At 41.0% G+C, this 25073-nt stretch overlaps 1 protein-coding gene across 1 annotated transcript in view; it reads right to left on the bottom strand.

The window, feature by feature from the left end:
- THSD7B (thrombospondin type 1 domain containing 7B) overlaps positions 1 to 25073 on the bottom strand; it is a 496247-nt gene that overhangs the window by 142170 nt on the left and 329004 nt on the right. The window contains exon 13 of the mRNA XM_007057469.3: positions 2477 to 2671. Coding sequence (XP_007057531.2) covers positions 2477 to 2671 — 195 coding nt within the window. The remainder of the gene's footprint in view (positions 1 to 2476; positions 2672 to 25073) is intronic.

Genomic DNA, 25073 nt, shown 5'->3' with positions numbered 1-25073 from the left:
TCCCTCAGGAGAACTGGGCCCAAGAGGACAGGGGACTGTGGGTAAGAGAGAAGATATCCTGGGGGTATCTGGGGATTTTTCGCCTTCCTCTGTAGCATGGGGCACGGGTCACTTGCTGGAGGATTCTCTGCACCTTGAAGTCTTTAAACCGTGATTTGAGGACTTCAATAGCTCAGACATAGGTGAGAGGTTTATTGCAGGAGTGGGTGGGTGAGACACTGTGGCCTGCATTGTCCAGGAGGTCAGACTAGATGATCATAATGGTCCCTTCTGACCTTAATATCTATGAATCTATGAATATCCTCTGGCAAGACGTAAGTATCCATACATCCTGGTGTTTGGGGTGTTCCAGCGATTAGGCTCAACAGTTCTGATGCATCCCAAAATGTTGTGGGTGACCAGTCCTTCAAAGGATGGATCAGTACCATCCAAGAATCAGGTCCACTGCTCTTAGATGGAGCTGGTGGATGCCGATCTTTATGTTTAGGATTGAAGCCACCAACAAAATTGACTGATTCTTTTTCTTTTGCACTTTAATCTCCTTCCCTCCCTTAAGCAGTCCTGAGCCCTTAGGATCTGCATACAAAGGCTGACCCGACCTTGACAGGGTTGGGGAGGGATCTCTTCTCTTAGGAACGGACTTGGACAGGAATCTGTCCTTGTAACCAGGACAGTGCTCCTTACTCTCATGTGAAGCCCTGGATCATGAGTGCTTGGGCTTACCCAGCTCTAGGCTCCGTTCCCAAGTTCATGCTCGGAGGGGTGCTGCTTGTTAGTTGGCATCAATGTACAGAGGGGGTTCCCCTGACCAGATCTGCGTGATAACTCATAGCCTTCTCCATAACCTGTTTCTTCACCTGAAGCTCATGACTTTTGCATGTTCACGGGGGATACAAGTGGCAAATGCTGCACTTTGCAGAGATATGCATCTCACCCAAACAGTAGAGGTAGCATTGGTGGTCGTCACTCACAGAGAAGGAGCAAGAGAAGCAATTCTTGAACCCCAGGACCCCGGGCATAGTCCTAGACTTCAGGGAGGGACTCCCCCAGCAAGCGGAAAAACAAGCTATACTATAAAAACTCTATGCTAATATAAAAACGATTGCCAATATCTAGTTACAGGCTATAAAAAAGAAGCTGGAGAAATCTGTGGATGCTGAAGACTCCGACTCAGGCCATGCAGTTGTAAGAAAAAACTGAAGAGGCGTCAGCTTGCACTGCCTCTTATGCCCTTGGCCTGGAGCATGAGGAGATCAATTGCACATGTGCAGGCCAATGGACACTGCCTGTTAAGAATCTCTGGACTCAGGGGTATGGTGCGCATGCATTCCCACGTATAGAATACACATAGGGATGAGCACTAGAAGAAAAACCCAGTCTGCCAAAGACAAAGAAATGTGTATTTACCCTGACTGACCTGCTTGGCTAGGTAGAGGACAATTAAAGTACATTTACATACAAGGTAAACAAAGCCATAAAGCTAAACAAATGGGGGAGATGACCATTTAACAATCCTGCCAGAGGACAGAATCTGCACCCCAGAAGCCTTCCTGGCTCTTGAGGCCAAGAAGTAGTCTTTGAGTATCATAAGAGGCGCAAGAAGACCTTTTAGTTATCCATCACTGTGGTGACACAGGGTATAGTGCTCTTTGAGCCTGTGAAAGTTGGATCCCCTATTACGGAGGGCTAGGGATGCTGCTAACTTGATGTAAGAAAGAAAATTGTTTAGGCAAAGATTGAAACTTACTAAAATTAAGTTTTAGTCACTAGAAAACATGTTTTGTTTTGTTTTTTGTTATTTGTAATGACATCTGTCTCATTCTTGCTTAGTATCACTTAAATCTCTTTTCTTTGTTAGTAAACTTATTCTTGTTTTATTACAAAACCACCTCAGTGCTGTGTATTAAAATTAAGTGTAAGTCGTCAGCTAACCTAAAAGGCTGATGTGTGCGCCACCTCTTTGGAAGCAGCAAGATTTATAATTTCTGAGAACGTCCAGTGAAAAGGACTGGACACTGCAGGGAGATGTCTCTGGGGAACTCAGGAACTGCGGTTCCTCTCCTTGTTATTTGCAGGGCAAGGTTCAGACTGACAGAGTCTTGAAGAGTTTGTGGGCAAGGTAGATGGGCTGGTGTGTCAGGGAACTGACACACATCTTAGCAGCAGCAAAGCTTTCACTCTTGCTAAGGCAAAATGGTAACATAGTTGGGCTCCGAGTTCTGGTGTCCTGAGCATGTCACAGTAAGGATCACTTTTGATCCATCTGCAGCCCATGTTGAACTAGTTTGGGTCAGCTCCTGCACTGCTTTCACACCTACATGAGCCCTTTATATATACAAATGGACAAATATTTGGTCAAAGATAAACAATATTCTATCTGAAATCTGACAAAAGTTCAAAGTCAACCCAGCAACATCGAAAAAGATAGTTCAAATGTCTTGTCCATAAATCATAACATATAAAAGATTGATTGTACCTGTGAGTGATCTTCTTCTACTTTTTGTTGATTCACAATCTGAAGAGCATGCTGTAAATTTAGACCAAGGGGTGAATGTGCAATCATCTTTGCAGGGAATTAGACACTCCTGTACCAGGGAAGGCATAGGTTCTGTCCACCTCATGCATTCAGTGACATCTGCAGCATGGTTATTGTCTGAGAGGCACACAACAGCTACAAAGAAAAAAACCTCTTTGTTAATGCTGTATATATTTGGTTTCTGCATTCTAACAAACCAGCTACCTATATATGCAAGATTTGCTGTTCTATACCAATAGTATAAAGAAAATCTATATTTAGTTATTATTCATACTGCATTCAAAAGTGTGCTAGGTGCTTCACAGACATGGTAAAAAACATATCCTTTCTTTTAAAAGCTTATGATGTAAATCAGATTCTGAAAGTTCAATATTCTCAAAGAGTCAATTGTTTTACACTTTGTGGGCAACATTCCAGCCAATTATATAGCATAGGACCATCCAAAAACTATTTACTGCTACAGCTGGACAACCCATAACAGAAATGTGAGATAAGTCATGATGTCCATCTTGCTTAAGAAATTAGAATATAACCCTTTGGTTGTACATGACAGCATTTGAAAAGGCAAATGCTTGTTTGTACTCATAAAGAATGACTACTTATCTTACAGTCAATTTCACAGTTTCATAGAGTTTAAGGTCAGAAGGGACCATTAGATCATCTAGTGTAACCTCCTATACACAACAGGCTGTTAAATTTCTCCTTAATACCCCTATATCAAGCCCAAAGACTTTACTTGCACTTAAGCATTTCAGTCCTCAGGAAACTCAACCATATTCTACAGGCACAGAACAGGAGAGACCAAGGTGTCACCAATGTCCAGAGCCCTTACAATGGCGGGGAATTGACAGGGTGCCCAAATGACCCTATCTAGTGAACCACACTCCATGCTCCAGGGGAAAGTGAAAACCCCCAAAGGTCCTCACCAATCTGGGAGTGGGTGGAATCATTCTCAACCCCAAATCAGTGTGACCCTGAGCATGAGAGCAAGACGCACCAGACTGGCACCTTAAGAGGATTTTCTGTACTACCTCAGAGCCCTGATCTACCCTGCCCAGTCTCCAATTGTGGTGAATCTCTGATGCTTCAGAGGAAGGCAGGGGAGAAAAAACAGAATACATCTAGCCAATTATGCATTAGGGGAAAAATGTTCCTTCCTGACTGACATTTTGGGGTTCACCCAGACCAGTCAGGGGTTCTGTCACTGCCTTCCCTGTAAGCTTGGGGGCCCTTGTGCTGTGCAGCCATGGTTCAGATCCCTGATGCTAGTAGGCAGCACACAATCATAAACTCGCACTATGCTTTCCACCAGCCCATTTACTCTTTGCAGGGTAACCAACAGCCCTTCCAGTCCCGAGTCTCCCCAAATACTTTCTCCCTGAGTTCTTAATTACCAGCCTCTTGGACACCATTTTGGTTAGTCACCACCACTCCCCCACCCAAGATGTGAAACCAGCCCCCTACTCATCAGCTCACTTTGGCATACACACTCCACACAGTTTGAACACCACAGACCTGCTTGGAATGAAAATAAACAAAAAATGGATTTCATAGGAAAACCACAGATTCTAATATGAAATAGTAAAGGGGAAGCAAACATACACAAGTTTTGCAGGAAAGAAACAAAGGTGCAACCTCAGCCTTTATCTTTTCATATTATAAAAGGAATTTCTAATTAGAAAAGGAATAATAAGAGTTACCTACTGCCTTAAAAGAGTTTCCCAGCATACCCCCTAGCTATAGGAGGGATCCAGCATTCATGGACAGCCTCCTGCCTCATGATTGTCCCCCAGTTCTGAATGCTCTTCAGTTCAAACCCTTTCCATTTTAAAAGGATGTGCAGTTTTGTTTTCCTTGTCACTGTAGTTATTCAAAGTAGGGAAAACTCCTTCCTCTCTCTGTTTCCAAAGACTGGGGTTTTCTTTTCAGTTTCAAGCTTTTCCCCCTTTGCTTTGATAGTTCCTCATTGTTCCTTCCTGGGCTGGACAATGGCAAGGTGCTTGAAACAAGTATTGTCTGGTTGAGGAGGTAGCCCCTCCCTACCTGGTTGCTTCACTGCCCTGTTGTGAAGCAACGCTGAAGTCGCATGACAATTACAGTTTTCTTTATATACATAGATATACCTTCATAACCATAAACACTGTGTGTATGTGAGTGAAAGAGAGATAATGACTATTAAACTCAGTGCATTACAAGCTTTCACAATAGCTCTTACAGTCGAAAACCCAGTGTGCAAACAATTGGTTTAAATGCTTATTCTGGGGGTCTAAACCTGTTCTCCCCTTAGGGAGATTGTCACACTGTCCCCTGTAGGCTGAAGTCCTGAAGCATGAGATTTATTACAATCAGGCTTAATTCAGAGCTCCAAGTGTTATGAGCATGTTGAGGGTGATGCAGGTGATCCTGTTCTCCCCACGTCCATGAAGAAAGGGGATAAAGAGGGAGAATCAGATTCCAAGGCCCGAAGGAACCAGTATGACCATCCAGCCTGACCTGCCATATACACAGGCCGGTGAATTTCTCCCAGAAGCTGGATTAAAGCGGATCTTTTAACAAGAGATTTAACCTTGTTTTAAAAATGCCAAGCAATGGTGAATCCACCACCTGCCCTGGGAAGCTGTTCCAATCTTTAATTACCCTCACAGCTAAGAAATTGCATCTTATGTCAGGGTTAACTCTAACTTCAACAGTTTGCAGCTCTTAAACCTGCTAAAAGACAAAGGGCTGTTGCCCTCAAATTGTCTGCTAATTCAGGAGACAGTCTGCTGTCCAACGGTATTATTTTTCAGCCCATTCTTTGGGGATCTTGTGTAGAGAGTCAGAGAGTTGAAGATTTCATTATAATGCCACTTCTTCCCCTTCTGTTCCCCAGTGCACCGCTAATGCTGATTTACTGTTGTAGATTCAGATTTACACTACTCTGCTATTTAAGAAATTTTACATTTTATTTTACTTCAATCTTAAAGCAGTTCTGAGCTTTCCTGGACATTTGACTACAGTGTGATGCTTAGAGCAATGGCAAAAGTGTGTCTTTGCACATTGCTGCTTCTGTATGAGTTCCCATTCTCCTGCTATGCCTTAACTGCGCTTGTCATAGGTGAGGGTAAGAATGCAGCTAGGTCATCTTGGGGCAGGTTGTCTCTCTAGAATCCATACCCAGAGGGCCTCATCCATCTGCCCCTGCTTCTGTGGATGTGGGGAATTCCACCTCCATGGTACTAATCCACAATCCTCATGATGAAGTCTCCACCAGTTCAGGTGGAATGGAGAGCCTTATGGATATGGGAAATGGCTCACTTAAAACGTCACACACACATATGCCTCTTTACCCTGAAAAGCAATGAAGAATCAACAGCAAACTTAATTCAGACTGGGGCTGTACTTTGTACTTAGTTTTGCATGCAATTCTTCCATGCCTTAGATCCACCCTCCTTGGGTTGTGCTGCTAGTGAGAAGAGGTATTTTGGAGGCACATTGTGACTGCATGGACAGATCTGAGAGATCTGCAAGTCATGGGGGCTGAATCCTGTTCCGCAAGGAATGGCCAACCCCATTCTTCAGCCCCCACGGAACAATCAGGTGGCAGTTCTGTAAGGGGGGAATCTCACAGAAATCCCAGTCCCTCATGTGGGTTTCCCATGTTCGGGAATGATCTGGGCCCCTTGTTCTTAAAGTCTGACAATACTATAATGATAATGCTTAATGCAGAGCCTGGAAATGCCTCTTAGATGAGCCCTGACTGCCTGAATCTGAAGACACAATTCTATTTAAAGGCCTTTAGCTATGTGAGTACCAGTCAGCTCCAAATAGTTCTCTGCTATCTGGGGATATTGCTAGATTCACTTGGCATATAAAAGTTTCAGTCATTAGTGAATCATGTGTAGGTCACATCATCTAAGCCAGCACAAAGAGGTAGACGTCTTCATGTAATGATGTTGTTTGGGAATGGTGGCTAAGGGTAGCTAAAGGCTAAGTCTGAACTCTGCCAAATAAAAGATGAAAAGCTCTGTAGCAGCCAAACTCCATAACCTCATGGAGGCCCTGCTGCCAGAACTGTGGATATCAGAGACTGATGATCTGAGCCCTTGGCTATCAACTTAAGAGTCACGGAGGATATTTCACACAAAAAGAAAGGTAAAATGAATTGTTCCTTGTGGAAATATTGTGCTTAATAGTTCAAATCAGGCACACTGTTTTGAGTCTCCAATCATAAACAATGGGCCAAATTCATTCACAATGTAACTTCACTGACAGCAATCTAGTTGGATTGAGGTGAATGTGGCTCAATATGCCTTGCCACATCATTCTAAGGGTAGCAGTGTTAAGAGCTTATTTTATATAGACTGTGACCTTTTTCTGGAAATGATTTTTTTTTAAATAAGAAAACTTATAGCCATTTTAAAAAATGTTTTTCTCAACTGCTCTGTCTAGAAGATGAATGTTAATGTTATTCTGATTCTGAAATGCTAATAATTTCTGGACAGCTGACATGAATGGCTGATATATCAACATATGGAAATATCCAGTGACAGGAAGGACAGTTTTGTGGTTATGATGCAGCAGTCAGACTCGGAAGAACTGGATACAAATCCTGTGTGACCTTGGGAGACTCACAATCTCTAAATGCCACCATGAGGATGATGATACAACCCTACTTCACGGTTGTTTTGGGAAGATACATTTATTAATGTCTGTGTGCTGCCTACACACTAAGTTACAGGGGCAGTGTAAGAGGCCAGGACAGAGATTCAGTCTATTGATGACAAATAATCACAACAATCATAACAGCTTGCACTTGTATAGTGTCTTTCATTATAGGATCTAAAAGCTTCAATAATAATTAATTCTCATAATACCCTCAAGATTAAACACACACTACATATAAGTTAACCAAGGCTGGGACAGGTTGTGACTTGATTAAAGCAATTAAGCAGGGGCAGAATCAGGAGCAAAACCCAGAAGACCCTTGCCTAGATACTAGATAATCTCTCTTTAAGGACCAGCTCTGCTCTCAGTTACACCACAATTTGGCTCCAGGAGCCTAGTTAAGACAAGTGCTCTGACATCATGTAAAGCCACAAACAATGCCATAAAGCTGTAATGGATAACATTATTTAATTTAGGTTTTATGATGTCTTAATTTTAAAGATTTGCTCTATTATTTTATGGAGATTCCGAATTAATCCACACTTTAGTGGCTATGCATAATTATTTTTTTCTATCACCTTATATAGCTGAGTGCACCAGAGAAAAGTAAAGGTAATTAGCTGTTTTCTTATATCAACTGGTCATTGAAGATACATAGGAAAGCTATGCCAGAATGAAGTTACAGTAGTTTTTTTTAAAAGATACAAATATTTTCTGGGAGTAGAGGTGACTTGGCAATAAATTGAAGAAAATAATTTATTAAAATGTAATTAGATTTCTCAGGAAAATTCAGTATTTTAAAGAGCATATAAAAATCGAGAGTGGCTGAAGTCTCTTTAGACTCAAGTGACAATAAATCAGCATATTAATAACTACCTCCAAATTGCTTATCCTTGCCTTTCACTTTCAATCTTTTTGACCCTTACCATCTCTCAATACTAGCAGTCAGAAATGATACTGACAGATTCCCATTCTCAATTGTGAAAGCAAAGGGGCAGAGGTTGCTTTCCTCTATGATAAGGCATGGTAATTGTCCTCTGCTGGGAAGGTTAAACAAGTAATAGACTTTGATGCCTAAGGTTTGTACAGCCTCATTATCTTCATCAAGGACACCAAAAATTACTTATATAAAGTTGCCATACTGTCCCATCTTAAGTATAATTGAGGCAAAGTAAATATATAAAACTTCTCTTTAGGTGTGTTATGACTGCTAGCGTCTCCAAGAGATGAAAAATATGCTATGCTACAGGAACTATGCTCCAGCATTTACAATTGCATAATCGAAAGACATGCAGCAATATTTATTATTGTATGACAAAAAGTCACAATTAATGATATTAAAACTGAGGTGGTTTTCAAATAGAGACAGATTTTAAAATAGACATTCTATGTCCCCAAAGCTCTTGTAGTTTAACTCCCTGATCCTACAAACATGTACACATACACTTAATTTTAAGTACTTGATTAGTCCACTGAGCTACATGTGACCATTCACACGCTTAACTTTAAGCATGTATCTAAGTGTGCGTGGGATCAGGGCCTATATTAGACATAGAACATGGAGCTCAGAGAAGTTGATGATAAAGGTAAAGTGTGGGCAAAGGAAAATAAGGTAGTAAAATAAATAATAATGCAAATCATATTATACAGCATGCCTATCTAATAAGTGATAATATTTTAAAGAGAAACAAATGGCACAGGAGAGGAGGAGTACATAGCACAAGAGAAAGCTGCATGAAAAATGTGGGCTTTTAACAGAGACTTGGAGAAGGAGACAGGGAGACTTGGAGCACAAGAAGAGTGATGTCATTCCATGCATAGGGAGCAGAACAGAAAAAACCTGGAGACAAGAAGTGAAAGGGAACAAACAAGGGGGCCCATCCATAGGAGATAGCTTAGAAATTAGCCATGGAGGAGTGAGAGGCAAAAGAAAAGGAATAGAGTGTCAAGGCTGATGTTATTTGCAGAGTGGAGAAAACAACAGGAAACAAAGTCAGCATGGCTGCATCCTGAATCCCATTATAAGGTAACTTATGGAAATATGCAACTCATTTTTGCACATTGCAAACATATTTCCTAGTTAAGTTATTGATGTCCTCTAAGGTAAAAAAAAACTTCCAAACGCAGATCAAACACGGTGAATAAAGCTAGATCAAGACATTTTAAACTGATACTCGAGGCAATGGGGAGCAAGTAAAAGATTAAGAATGGGATGATACAGTCTAACATTTTAGGATGTGGACTCTGCTCCCTTTCTGTGCTTTAGGCACCTTTCTGTTTACACATCATGGAAAGAGAACTGTTCAGGAGGGGTTCTATGGTGGAAAGACAAAGACTGTCTGGGAATCCGTAAGGGACGGAAGGAAGTTGCAGAAGGGTAGGGAAGTGTCCATCCAAGTATAATTTTTGGATGGTATTATTTAGACCACCCAATAAATTATATGTGGATGAACACTTCCCTACCCTTCTGTAACTTCCTTCCCCCTTTACAGACTCACAGACAGTTTTTATTTATCCAGTTTAAATAATGTTTAAATACCACCCTTAAAGGCCAAATCTTCAGCTAACTTAAAACCATTCCTGAAATTTGTACATATCAATGCTGAACATGCAGATACTAAGCTGGCATGCACAGACTCAGTAGCCTTACAGTTCTCTACCTGTGGGACAAGGTGAGTGAAGTAATGGGAGCATGCAAAAGGCACTCTCAGTATTTTGGGAATGCAAAATGAAAGGTCACTTCTGAAAAATTGGCCCCAGTAAACTCCATTTGTATCTAGAAATCAGATTTTGTCCAAGTGCTTTGATTTAAGCGGAGTCTACTGGAATTCACACAATCGTAGTAGATAACTCATTTTCATTCACTGCTTCATATTTTCAAAAGCCACTGTCAGTGCATGTCATACCACAAATACATGACTTTTTCTTTAATTTTATTTGAATTGTCATCAAAAACATGAGTTGATTTATTTGATCTTCCAAAGCATTGTTTTCAGCACTTCAGTCAAAGGCAACAATATGATTTGTGCTACATGCTGACTTATATATATGCAACTTTCGAGCAGAACAGCATGAGCCGCTAAAATAAATTAAACAATAAACCAGTAATTGCTTGTTAGGGCACTTTAATTGACTCATAAGTACCATTGTGAAGCAGGAAGGCTGCAGGAACCCAATTATAGGTTAGCTTATGGAAATAAGCAAGTCATTTTGGCACGTTGCAAACATACTCCCTAGTTAAGTTATTGGTGTCCTTTAAAGGAAAAGGATTTTCAAATCAAACACATCTTAGATGCCTTTGATAAACACAATTGATCAAATTTATCCCTAGTGCAACTCCAGTAAGGTTGATTAATACAAATATTTGTCTTCAATGGTGCTAAATTAGGATGTATTTGGCCCATGTGTGCTTTCCATTAGGTCAGAGATACATTTTTGCCATAATCCTCAGTTCTGTCATTAAGCTTCTAAATAAAATGTTCACATGAAGCAACTTCTGCTATGTCAACACTCCACTTTTTATGAGTGGGACCAAAGGGCAATTGTGGTCCATTTGTAGCCTCATGGATTGAGGAAATATAAATGAAATATAAATTTCACCCAACAGTAATTTATGATTCTGTACTACATAGCATTTATAAATGGATATGAACATGTGAACAAAGACTGCTAATATTAAGACACTGCCAAACAAAGTGTAACAAATTATCACTTTGATTCCCATATCCCCAGCTACATCACTGGCTAGTAGGCCCTGTTTCAACTGCTGTGCAGGAGTCAAGTAAATCCCTCATACGAATTATAGATCAACCTGATTTCTTTCAGACTCACTAAGATCTCATAATGCAGTCCTATATATTTGAGTATCATCTCTCACCCAAGTATAAATTATACTAACACTCCCATCTCACGTATTTTTAAAATAAATACCACAGAAAAGACAGCCTGCTTTATATTTGAACTTCTACTTAAAACTGAAGTTAGATGCTGTTTAGATGCTCCCAGTCTACATTTTGAAGTAAAGCTCAAAGCAGTCCAGATGATTTTAAATTATTGTTGAATGAAGTGCTAGGGCTAAAAGAGAAATGAAGCATTTCCTTTTGAACTCTGGCTAGTCATTCTCATCACTGACACTGAACAGGACTGAATTGGAAACAGGGATGAGTTCAACATTCTGGAGCAAGTTCTATGCTGTCATAATTTAATGCACCTCTATCGACTTCAATATAAAACACAGTGACTGATACAGAAAAGGTAAACCAGGCACTCCCATATTTCTTCTCTCTTAACATTAGAACAAGATGATGGTCAATTAAACTAACAGGAAATGAAGTTAAAATTGATAAAAGAAAGTATTTTTTATAAAAGGTATTCACTGCTATAAGATATCGGTGGCCAAGAACACAGTAAGACTCCAAAAGGATCATACATTTATATGAATAATAAGAGTACCTACATTACAGTTACATTAGACAGAATATTAGCCCTTTGCTTCAGGGCATATACCAACCACTAACTGTGGTTAATAATAAAGTTAGAAATTTCCCTTATGCCCAGATTATTCCATGAAAGAGCACCTTGCTCCTTCCATCTGGTAATGGGCCAGTGTCAAGAGACAGGATACCAAACTATAGCAACTAATAGTTTGATTTAGTATGTGCCTGTGTTTTATTTACACATACAACTAAAATGTATGCCATAATGTAAATTTGTGGCATCTGGAAACTATATTCGTTAAATAACAATTATCTCTAGTTAAATGTGAGTTTCAGAAATTCCTTCTATAAACTTTTATATGGTGGAATCAAGAGTTTTATGTATTTAACATACAGAGATGCTGAACAAATCTTTAGAGGAACATCACTGTTTTATATGGCTACTCAAAAGCATATATTTTTCATATGTTAGGCTCAATCCGGGGCTCAAAAGCAGACTGCACACTGAAGCTCCATTGTGTCAGAGTTACACAAGTAGAGGCTTGCAGGATTAGGTCCACTGGCCCCAATTCAGGAAAGCAGCAAATGGAAATAAAAAAGCAATATATAACCAATAGAAGAGAAGAGGAAATGGCAATCAATATAGATTAGAAGTTACGAAGTATAGAAAATTGATTCGGAAACCTAAAGACAACAGAGAAAAGTCCATGGCTGGCAGGGCTAAGAACAACAAGGAGATTGTAAAATGTTTTAGGAACAAAAGAAATCATGGCAATAAAATAGACCCTTACTAGATGGAGATTGTAAAACTATTAATGATGCAGGGGAAAAAGCAGAAGTGTTCAGTAAATATTTCTGTTCTGTATTTGGAAAGAAGGATGATGTACCTACATCACATGAGGATGAACAGGTACTTTCCAGTCCACTAGAAGCTAAGGAGAATGTTAAACATAATCTACTAGGGATAAACTCTTTAAAGTCTCCAAACCTGAATAACTCATACCCAAGAGTACCAACAGAATTGACTGAGGAGATCTCTGGCCCACTGGTATTAATTTTTAATAAATCTTGAAATAGTGAGGAAATTCCAGAAGGCTGTAAGAGTGTTAATATATTCAAAAAGGCCAAATGGGATGACACGGATATAAACCAGTTAGCCTGACATCAATCCCAGGCAAAATAATGGAAAACCTGATATGAGATTCAATTGATAAAGAATTAAAGGATAGGAATAGAAATAATGCCAGCCAACATGGTTTTATTGAAAAATAGGTCTTGTCAAATAAACTGGATTTCATTCTTTGATGAAATTACAAGCTAGGTTGATAGAGGTAATTGCATAGATGTTATATTCCTAAACTCTTGTGAGGCCTTTGACTTAGTACCAAATAACATTCTGATTACAAAATTAGCGATATACAATATCAAGAAAGCATATATTAAATAGATTAAGAAATGGCTAACTGACGGATCTCAAAACATAGCTGTCAATAGGGAATCGTCATTCAGTGGGGCTGTTTATAATGGAGTTCCACAGGGACTGGTACTAGGCCTTGTTCAACATTTTCATCAATCACTGCTCATCAAATGTGCAGGTAACACAAAGATTGGTGGAGTAGTAAATTTCAGTGAGGCCAGGGAAGTCATAAAGAGAGATCTGGACAGCTTGGTAACTTGGGCCTGTTCAAACAAAATGTGTTTTAATTCAACCAAGTGCAGAGCTTTTTACCTAGGAACAAGGAATACAGGCCATACCTGCAGAATGGGGGACGGTATCCTGGAAAGCAGTGACTGTGAAAAGGAATTAGAAGTCATAGTTGACAAGCAACTCAGAGAGATGCTGTGACAATAAGGGCTAATGCGATCCTTGAATGCATAAGCTGGAGAGCAGTCAGTAGCAGTATGGGGGTGATTTTACCTCTGTCTACAGCATCCATGAGACCAATACTGGCATAATGCATATAGTTCTGTTGTCCGCAGTTTTAAAAGGGTGTTGAAAAATAGTAGAGCGTACAGAAAAGACCCACAGATATGAGTCAAGGGCTGGAGAAAATGTCTTTCAGTGAGACACTTAAAGAGCTCAGCCTGTTAAATTTATCAAAAGGCAGATTGAAAGGTGACTTGATTACAGTGGACAAATACTTTCATGGGGAGAAAATACTGGGTACTAAAGGGCTCTTTAATATAGAAGAGAAAGGCTTAACAAGAACCAATGGCTGGCAGCTGAAGCCAGATAAATTCAAATGAGAAATAAGACTTTAAAAAAAAATAGTGAAGCTGATTGACCATTGGAACAAACTTCTAAGGGAAGTGGTAGATTCTCCATCTCTTGATGTCTTCAGCTCAAGGCAGGATACCTTTCTAGAAGATGTGCTTTAGTTAAAACACAAGTGATGCTTTAGTCAAACACAAATTATTGGGCTCAACACAGGGATAACTGGGGGAATTTTAACGACCTGTGATATAGAAATCAGATTAGATGATCTAATATCCCTTCTCGCCTTACTCTGTATGAATCTGTGAAAAATTAGAGCCAGCGCATAATGAGAATTGAACTATTTTTAACATGACTGCTTACTTTATTATTGTTCAGAAAAATCTATATTCCATGTTAGATAATTATTCCCATTATCTCTCAATGTAGCAGTAACTAGGTAACAAATGAGCTGTGAAAAAGAGAATTTATAGATAATTTTGGCTTTTTTTAATTGAAAATAACTGTAAAGATCCACAATATTGACCATTTCTAAGAATAGATTCATAAATCATCATGATGATCTCATTTATTTTCCATACAGAACTGCTTCCTTTTCTAGGTGTATTTTCTCCAGATTACCCAGATGGTAACATTTATTCTACTCCATTAGTTTAATGTGGGGGTACACAGTATTCTCAGGGTGCCATGCAACCTGCAGCCATGGAAGGCTTATTTGTAGACCACCAGTATAGGGAGGCAAGGTGTCTAAGGTCCCAATCTGGTAAAGATTTATATATGTGTTTAATTTTACTACTACTATTAGTCTCCCTGAACTCAATAGAACCACTCATGATAGAAAAGTTAAGCACATGTGTAAGTGTCTGCAGAATCATGACCTAGAGTAGGAAATTACAATACAAAGATAGAAAACAAGGAACAAATAGTGTTGGGATGGAGATTAGTGATGGAAGGCAACTTAGAAATACTGAAGCAGGTTTTAAATTGACTCTGACATCACCAGTGTTTCCTACCCATTTTTAGATGTCACTGGCATCAACTGACTGTGAAGAAATAAAGGGTGATTTCTTGATGCACAGGTAGAACAGCTGTCCCAGGTGCAGAGGACAACATAAGAAATGCACACTTATCACACGTTTAGACTCTCCATACTTTTAAGATTCTGAGGGCTACAGCCACAAAAGGATTTAGATACCTAACTGCCACTTTAGGCATCTAAGTCCAACATTCAGGTCCTCAAAATCCTGCTCAGCTGCCATCTAACCCTGTAGGCACCTAAAGGTCCCATAGCACCTAAATTTCTGCCATGGGGCATGCACACAGCTGCCTACATCCCAACACCCAGATGTCCAGTTAATACCTTAGCCCTAGTGGGATCCCCTCAAACTATCTTGCCTTCAGGGCCCAATCCAGTAGTTCTGCTCACCAGATTTGGGCCTCACACAAAATGCCACAGAAGGTGGTGGCAGTTCTACTCCTTTCCTCCCTATGGCTTTTAGCCCAGTGGTTAAAGCACTCACGTAGGAGCTAAGAGACCTGGGTTCAAATCCTTCCTCCGCCTGATGTGGACCAAGAACTTGAACCCAGCTCTCTCTCCTTTCAGATGAGTGCCCTGAGCTATTCTGGGATGGGTTGCTCTCAATCTCACCCATTAGGGAGAATACATTGTTTATAAATAATGTAATAGTCATTCAAATGGAGATATGAATTTGGGTAAGTGCCTGAGCCACTGGGGTTTGGAGCCATTTTCTCTCTCTCAATTACTGTATTTTATACAAAGTGGAACAGCTTCAACAAGAGATTGAGACACCCACCACAGAATACTCTTCTGGGTTACACCATCTATGGATGCTGTCTCATTCCCTCACCCCACTTTTATTCTAGCTTTATGGTAGGTTTTCAATTTTGTATTTATTTTCACTGTATATTAAAAGGAAAAATTAATGAAAATATGTAAGATACTTAATGTTAGAAATTATAGTGCAGTCTTCTCAGAAAATGAATCTTTCTTTTTTCCTTTTTCTGTGATCTACCTTTGACAAAGAGCATTAGAATTCAAATGACTAGCAGAACCAACCAGAATGTTAAATACCTATTTAGGACAGATTATTTATTGCAATACTTGAACATAAACAAAGACAGTCTGTCTCTCTCTCTCTCCCTCTCTCTCTCTCTCACACACACACACACACTGATTGCATATGAGATTAAGAGGATTCAATATATCAAGTAACATGAGAGGCAGAAAATAAAACACACTCACTGAGTCATATTAGAAAATCAATTTGCACAATACTTTTGAAGGGACTGATTCTGGTCTGACTGAGGACAGTGGGAGTTTTGCCACTGATTTAGGTGAGTAAAGAACCTGGCCTAAAAATATTACAGGCCTAATCCAGCTTCCATTAAAGTCAGTGGGAAGAGTCCCATTAATTTCCATGTTAATTGAACTGGAGATTGATGAATGGCACCTTTCTCATAAATAGACCTAATTAAACAACTTGGTAAGGGATGTTTGGCAGCGGGTGAGAAGTACATAGCACATCAAAGGAAGGGTTGGGGGTTGCAGCCCTACCATTGGATTTACACTAACCTGGAGCCTCTGTGCGCTGTTCTGGTCTCCTGTCAGGACAAACTGTGTATTCCCTAATTAGCCTTTACAACAGCTTGGTATAGCCAGGGTGCAGGGAAGTTTTGACCACAGCCCCCCACACCGCCACAGGAGGGAGGGAGAGACAGCATATGAATTGTTATACTAGCTCTACAAGCTCCTGAGCGTTCGCTTGTACTAGGGAGGTCCTTGTGATTTTTACTATGCTGGTTCTTATACAGTTAAGGACCAGGGCACTTACATCAATCACTTCAACAGCTACTTGAAATATTCACAACAAATCCCCAAACCACACGAAAATTTTATTATATACCCTGAACATAGAGTCCTACAAAAGATTTGCTAAGGTCAAAACTCTTGAGTGAACCACAGGCTAATTTCTGGCTTTGCCTCAAAATTATCTACTATAATAAAGTTACCAGGTCTGATACAAAGGCTGGGCCAAATCTGAATGGTGCTGCAACCCCATACACCATGTCACAATGCCACTCATTCAGATTTGGCCTGGCCACCCCTGTCATGACGGAGGGGCAGCTGGGCTAAATTTGAGTGGCATGAGGGACGGAACACTGAAGTGTTGCCGAAGGCAGCAGATGGTCTTGAGCAGCCTCTGAGGAGGAGGAAAATAGGGGGAAGGAATTATGAGAGTGATCAAAGGAAATAATAATCTCATAGGGAGGGAGGTATAAAAGTGAAAGGAGAGAGGAGGCGAATAGTCCACAATAGTCAGAGAGCATGAGCCTAGGGACCTGTGGGGTTACAATGTTGGAAGGGTGGGATGAGGATGAACCAAAAAAATCAACTGACAACACAAGAAATGAGGAAAAAATATGTATCCTGAAGCCAAGTTTAAAAATTAAGTGAATATGATGATGTCAAGAGGTTCCACAGGATTGATCCTTGGAGGTCCTTCGGATGCAGTAAAGGGCAATACATAGTGAAAGCCCTTGACTTGATCCCTGTGTCCTCGGTTGTTGCTGGTTGTTTTGTGCAAGAAGCTCTGAGAATAAATACTGGGGTACTTTCCCCCTGGGTCTGGAGAAAGCAGTGAAAGGCCCTGATTTCCCCCTGCACGCTTGGCTGTAGTTGAATGTTCTCTTCAGGTAGAAATCTGAAATAATTCTCACTGAAGCCAACAGAATTACATCAGCACATAAATCAGAGAACCAAGCCCCAAATGTTTACACTACGAGACCAGTGCTTCCTAACTGTCTTCACTTCAGTGATGAGACAGAGTGGCAGACTCCAAAATGAGCACATCTGGATTGACTGAGTACTCAAGTGGGTATAATAGATGCCTTTGAACTTGATGGGCAGTAAATAGCGTACTTGAGCCTTTGTGAAGATCACTGAATACCAGCAAGTTTCCTTTCACTGTTATTAATCATAGCCTGCGCTCCCAAAAATAGACTGGGTGCTTCATAAAAACAAGTAAAGATACAGTCCCTACCCTGAAGAGTTTACAATTTAAATCTGACAGGACACAATAAACAAGGGAGCAGGACAGTCAAAAAAGGGCACAGGGAAACAGAAAGGAAGGACAATGGTGACAATACTATGATCACATAGTTATTCTCACACCTTGATGCTTCTGTTGGAGATGGACTGGATGGAGGAGTAAACACCTTTTTTACGGTGCAGAACCAAACCATATGGAGCACCCGGCCTGGCAGCATTCACTTGGGACAGGAGCCAAGTGGACAGGGGAGAGGCAGTCAGATAGTCCCTTGCTGCATGTATCTTCTCATTATCAAAAGAGCATGCATCCAGCTTGCACAGCAGTGTGATGCTTTGGGGTTCAACCCCGACCAGTAAGGGGTTGTGTCACTGCCTGCCCTGTAGCCCTGAATGTCTCTGTGCTGTGTAGCCATGGTTCAGAGCCCTGACACCAGCAACATGCTCACAGCACAATAGCCTCACACTGGCTTCCACCAGCCTGGGTTACTCATTGCAGGATGACCCCAACATACTCCCAGTCCCAAATTTCCCCCAAACTGTCTGTCCTGTAGTGCCTAGCCCTCTCACTGAACACTTACAGAAATTAAGTTAGCTGCTCCCTTAAAGAGAAAATAGCCAGCAAAGCACTGAATTGGTTTATTGTAAAAGTAAACCAAGTTTATTAAACAAAAAATCACAGGTTTAAATTATACCAAGTATAAGGAATATAGAAAGGGTTACAAGCAAACAAAAATAAAAATACTCTTCTAAGACTAAAACCTGATTTAACAAACTAGAGCCTCTATTTGAGAAAAGTGTTTCTCACCGAGACTGTTTTCCTGCACAGCTAACCAGACTCTCTGGCTAGGACCCTTCACAGAGCTCAAAGTGTTCGATTACTTTGTCTCCTCAGGTGAAGAAGGCCAAAATGGCTTTTTTTTCTCCTTATATCTTCTCAAAGTTCATTGACCTTCCTTCAAGAGGCAGGAAGGCTTCCTGGAGATGAAATCTCCATCCCCCATTATGATTTTCCCCACTTGCTCCCCTGATGCCTTTGTTTACCTTGCATGTAAATGTGCGTTTCTTTGTCTTTGGTCACCCTTTGCTTCATTTACACTCGAGACACATTCAAGCAGGCAGAACCACATTCCTTTCTCTGGAACAGCGACTTAGGCATTGCTTGCCAAACACATGTTAAGAACATATTTCCACTTCATAGCTATAAAGTCATTTGTGGGTTTACCACACATACATCACACACAAATATTAATTATCTGTGAATTATTAGTTTTCCAGTGATGTATTACATGCCATCTTTTGGGTATCTATCATGACAACAGTTTGCCAACTGACACTGGGAACTCTTAGGGTCACAGGTACTTCTAATCATTAGACTGAAGTCTCAGTGGAGTTGGTACGTGGTTGCTTGTTGCCTGTGAAGGTGGATTCAGTCCATTTTCTCCTAATCTTCACATTTACTTGTCATCTGGTCCAGATGCCTGGTACTGAGGGATGGGATAGGGAACTGGTCTGAAACTGATTGAACTCATCCTGCAGTACTAAGGAGAATTCTGCTCCAAGTTCCATTGTTTCTACCAGTTACTCTGGAGTTTCACTTCTGTAACTGAGAGCAGAATTCGTCCCATTAGGGTTTTTTTCTTGTTGTTGCTGTTGTTGTAAACCAGTCAAGTTTCTCCCAAATTCTGACAACTCTTTATAGCACTGGGGCTTGTCATCTTTACCTTTGCATAATAAAGAATGTTTAAATGCTCTGCCATCTGAAACTTCCAGTCTAAAACTTATAAACAACTAAATCTGTTCTGACTGCCTGTAATAAAAATGCACATTCAAATAATTTATAACATTTAAATTAAATACCTTTCTCAGTCATTCCAGAATATTGTCCACTTTATGTGAGCCGAAATAGAGATATTATTACTTGAGCTGGAAGGTCACATTGTACTTTGAAACGTATTTAAAAAAAAAGAGAGAGAGATTGTGAAAAGGTTCTCAGGCAGAACTTGAGAAATCAAAAGTGTTATGCCTTTCAGCAGACTTGCCCAATGGGAAACTTAACTACACAGCTTTGAATTCCATTAAGAACAAAGTCTACTGTGATGTGCAGGAGATCCAAAAATAAAATAAAAAATGTTTTACACATCTTCTTGAACATTCTTAGGTATTGTGGGGGGAAAATGTTTTACAGAAACTTTTCCTCAGGGTACAATAGCTTTGTTAAGCATGAAAAATCACCAATGAGAATGGACTAACAATAATGATGCTGAAGGATGAATTTTTAAATATTTTATTTTGAACTCTGATCCCCACTAAGAATAGGAACGAGTATTTTTCCTGGATCATGTAAAGTATTCACCCTTAATCCAACAGAGGAGTTGAAATAGGTTTCTCTTCTAGACAGAGATGAGCACACTATTATTGTTCTATTATGTTTATTGCTAAGGTCATCACTAACAGCACATTCATTTTTACTGTTATTAGAAGGCTGTACTATCTCAATGGACTATTTCAGGGGTTGGCAACCTATGGCACGCGTGCCAAACATGACACATGAGCCAATTTTTAATGACACACTGCTGTCTGCCGGACCCGTTAAAATGTATTATTGGCACACGAAACCTTAAATTAAAGTGAATAAATGAAGACTCGGCACACCACTTCTGAAAAGTTGCCGACCCCTGGACTATTTTCTTTTCCTTTTAGTTTAGTTAAGATGGGGATGAGGGAGTGGAGAAAAGACTGAAAAAATGTAAAGGGTAGTATATCTCCTGTAATGTGTTACTGTTCTTCCCACTTCCTATGCTTTGTCTTACCAATAAGAAAGAACATCTCAATTAGTAACTATAATGAGGAGTCCTTGTGGCACCTTAGAGACTAACAAATTTATATGGGCCAAGCTTTTGTGGGTTAGAACCCACTTCATCAGATGCATGGAGTGAAAATAGAGGAGCAGGTATAAATACATGAAAGGATGGGGTTGCTTTACCAGGTGTGAGGTCAGTCTAACAAGATAAATCAATTAACAGCAAGATACCAAGGGAGGAAAAATATCTTTTGAAGTGGTAAGAGAGTGGCCCATTACAGACAGTTGACAAGAAGGTGTGAGTAACAGCAGGGAGAAATTAGTATTGGGGAAATTAAGTTTAGGTTTTGTAATGACCCAATCACTCCCAGTCTCTATTCAGTAATTAGTATTACTGTATTAATGTGTAATCAGTATTACACAATTAGTAACTGTAATTCAAGTGATCTTTATACCGTATTATTATAGTGAACGGAGATTATGGGGGTGATTGGCAAAACTTCTACTGATTGCAGTGGGAAGAAGAACAGGCCCTGACAGACTTTCCTTTAATGTACATTTATAAGGAGCCTAATCCTGCAGCCCTTGAATATACCAAACCCCAACTGATTTCAAAGGGAATTATGAATGCATCAGAGCAACAATATTAGGCCATAAAAGTTTTCCATTAATGATTGCTTTCCTAATGGTTTTAACCAGATTATTATAATTATTTTCATCTATAGCAGGGGTCGGCAACCTTTCAGAAGTGGTTTGCCGAGTCTTCATTTATTCACTTTAATTTAAGGTTTCACGTGCCAATAATACATTTTAACATTTTTTAGAAGGTCTCTCTCTATAAGTCTATATATTATATAACTAAACTATTGTCGTATGTAAACAAGGTTTTCAAAATGTTTAAGAAGCTTCATTTAAAATTAAATTAAAATGCTGATCTTACGCCACTGGCCTGCTCAGCCCGTTGCTGGCCTGGAGTTTCGTTCACCTAGGCCGGCAGTGGGCTGAGAGGGGCCTGCGGCCGGGATCCCGGGTGGCAAGGGGCAGGCAGCCAGAACCCCAGACTGGCAGTGGGCTGAGCGGGGCTGGTGGCCGGGACCCCAGACCAGCAGTGGGTTGAGCGGCTCAGCCCGCTGCCAGTCTGGGATCCCGGCCCTGTCCACATAGAGTAGGTACCTACCTTCTCCCTGGTTCTAGCCATTCTCGTCCTCTCTCTGCACTGAGATGAGGGTGGGAGTGTGCTGAGAACAGGGCTGGAGGTGAAGGAGCAGGCTGGGGGTTGGGGTGCAGGGTCTGGCCAGGAGCTAGAATGAGGGAGGGGGCTCAGGGTTGGGGCAGGAGGTTTGGGTGTGGAGCGCTTACCTAGGCAGCTCCCATTTGGTGGGAGGGGTGCAGGTGGGAATGTGGGGAGGGGGTGTGCAGGAGCTCTTGTTTGGTGTTCAGGGTGGGAGTGGGGATGTGGGGGGTGCAAGAGTCAGGGCATAGGGTGTTGCGGGGCTGGGTATTTGTGGGGGGTGCAGGAGTCAGGGCAGGGGGCTGGGGATGTGTGAGGAGGGTGCAGGAGTCAGGGCAGGTGGCTGGGGATGTGTGGGGGATGCCGGAGTCAGGGCTGGGGTTGTGGGGGGTGTGTGTGCAGGGGTCAGGGCACAGGGCTGGGGTGTGTGGGGGGTGCAGGGGTGAGGGCAGAGGGCTGGGTGTGTGTGAGGAGAGGTGAGGGCAGAGGGCTGGGGGTGTGGGCTGGGGTCGTTGGGGTGCTCCCAGCCCCCTGCCCAGAGCGGCTCACGGCAGGAGGCTGGAGGGGATATGCCCTGATTCCACCCCCTTCCCCAAGGTCCCCGGAGCAGAGCACGTGCTGCGGCTCCGCTTTTATCTCTCCCACTCCGCTTTTATCTCTCCCACTCCGTAGCAAGGGCCGTCAGCTGATCAGGCGCAGGGAGGGAGAGGAGAAGGGGCAGGAACTCAGCACGCTGGGGGAAGAGGCGGAGGGAGGGGGAAGCTTGCCTGCCCTGCAAGGAGAGAGCGGTGGGCGGGGTGCGGGAAACAGCGGGCCGGGCAGGATTTTTAGTGGCACCCTGCTGTCTGCCCAGGTCTGGCAGACAGCAGCGTGCCATTAAAAACTGGCTCACGTGCCGTGTTTGGCACACGTGCCATAGGTTGCTGACCCCTGATCTATAGAAACTTCACAGTGATAAATGGATGCACAACTTGCTGGTTTATGTAAAAATTTAAATGTAGCAAAAAATAAATTAGACAAAAAAAGTTCCATCAATATTTGCCTTACTATACACATTGCTAGAAGATCATTAATACTTTTAGGTCTTCTCTGTGTGTTCCACTCTATCTATACCTAGGGTATGACTGACTGTGATACCACTATAAGTTTTCTTATATTACAGTCCTTCCAGTGCAAATCTTTAATCTCAACAATAATGAACTGTCAGTCCGATTGTCATCTTATTCCCTCTTTTCACCTGTGTGCTTCTGTTCACCTTTGCTAAAACTCTCAGCAGTTTTTGCCTTGAAATTGCTATGTGCATGCTTCCTACTTGACGCTAAACGTTTTCACCGGTTGTCTCTTACAGCACTACTGGGGCATTTCAGACTTGTAATGAGGAGAGCATGAAGTAGGAGGAACGTGTGTGGGTGTCTCTGGAGAGTAAAGTGGAATAAAATAAATCTTATAAAAATGTTCTCATTTTTTGGTTCATGTTGTGTTACCTGTTTTTGAAACAAAAAAAGTGTCTGTATTCTGAAATGCATCTAATGTCTGAAAAATATGACGCATCAAAAATATAGAAAAAGGCACCAGAACAGATCAACAGCAAGAGAAGCTCCAACAGGCGATGGCAGCTCAGTCACAGGCTCCCAGTAATGTTGCCAGTGACATAGCAGTCAACCCCAATGTCCATTTCTGTACCCTCCCACATACCTTCACTGGCACTGGCCCAATTCTGCAAGGTGCTGAGCGCTTGAAAGGTGCTGAGCATCCTCAACTTCTGCTCACTTTAAAGGGGATTTGTGACAGGGCCTAAAACCCACACACAAAACAGGAAGGGGCTAAGAACCCTCCCTGCCTGCAGACAGCAAAACCAACCCCAACCCAGCTCAGATGTGAGAAATGTCAGTGATGGAGCTGCCCCCCAGCTGCTTCAGAGAAAGTAAAAGAGGGAGAAATAGATAAAGGACGGACCCAGGCTTCTCAAACTCCTCAAACAGAAGTCATCTTAACTGACTTACACCCAATGCAACCACAAGGAAGTCAGTCCAGAGCAGGATCTGGCCCTATTAGTACTGCTAGCAATTCTTGTTAATGTCCACACACACACACACACACACACACACAAAGATGCATGAAGCTGGAGGGAAGGGAACAAAGATTAACACCAATTATGCTGATACTGCCATTACACTTAAAACCAAGCAAACATAAAAAGGGAGCTTCCAAAACTTCCTACAGTGATAATTATCTCTTTAATTTTAAGATAAGTTATTTAGGAAATAAAATTTAATGAGAAAACAATTCAATACTTTGAACACCCATTAAGATTCTCCTCTTATATCACTTTTCTAAGAAAGTACTGATGTTTGAAAAAATTTAAGTGTATATTTTAGACACACAGTAAATTATTTAGTCTTACTATTTCTAGTAGTCTATTTAGTCTTACTATCTCACAGAAAGAAAGAAAGGAAGAAAGAAAGAAAACGAAAGCATAAACATTTGTAGCATCCCATTAATTCACAACTCAAGAATTGTTGTGTTTGTAAACTTTCTGAACACGAAGTCTATCAAATTAAGATCTGTAAAGGTATTCAGAATTGATGGACCCACTACATTTTATTCCTTTGTTTGCTTTTCTAGATCCTCTTCCCTTCACGGCCTGAAACCGTTGTTTCAGTTTCTCTTTAAACCTTTTTCCCATTCTATTCTCAGACTCACAATCTAGGGTTTCAGAGTAACAGCCGTGTTAGTCTGTATTCGCAAAAAGAAAAGGAGTACTTGTGGCATCTTAGAGACTAACCAATTTATTTGAGCACGAGCTTTCGTGAGCTACAGCTCACTTCATCGGATGCACGAAAGCTCATGCTCAAATAAATTGGTTAGTCTCTAGGGTGCCACAAGTACTCCTTTTCTTTTTGCGAATCTAGGGTTTATGTCTTATCAGTTAATTAATTTCCTTCAAAATGAAAACATACCATAAATATTATTAAGAAGAAATCTTGCTCACGTGTATGGTTGTCAATGTTGAGCGATGCAGCTCTTGATCAGAGTGTGACCCTAAAAGCCCCTTATGCTGACTGGCAAAGTGCACAAACAACACAACACTGTTAGAATATCTAGCCAACAGTGACGTAAAGAACCTCATAAAAACTGG

This window comes from Chelonia mydas, chromosome 11, assembly GCF_015237465.2.
Source record: "Chelonia mydas isolate rCheMyd1 chromosome 11, rCheMyd1.pri.v2, whole genome shotgun sequence".
NCBI lineage: Eukaryota > Metazoa > Chordata > Testudines > Cheloniidae > Chelonia > Chelonia mydas.
Note: the sequence above shows the minus strand (reverse complement) of the source record. Positions and strands in the feature narration are given on the sequence as shown.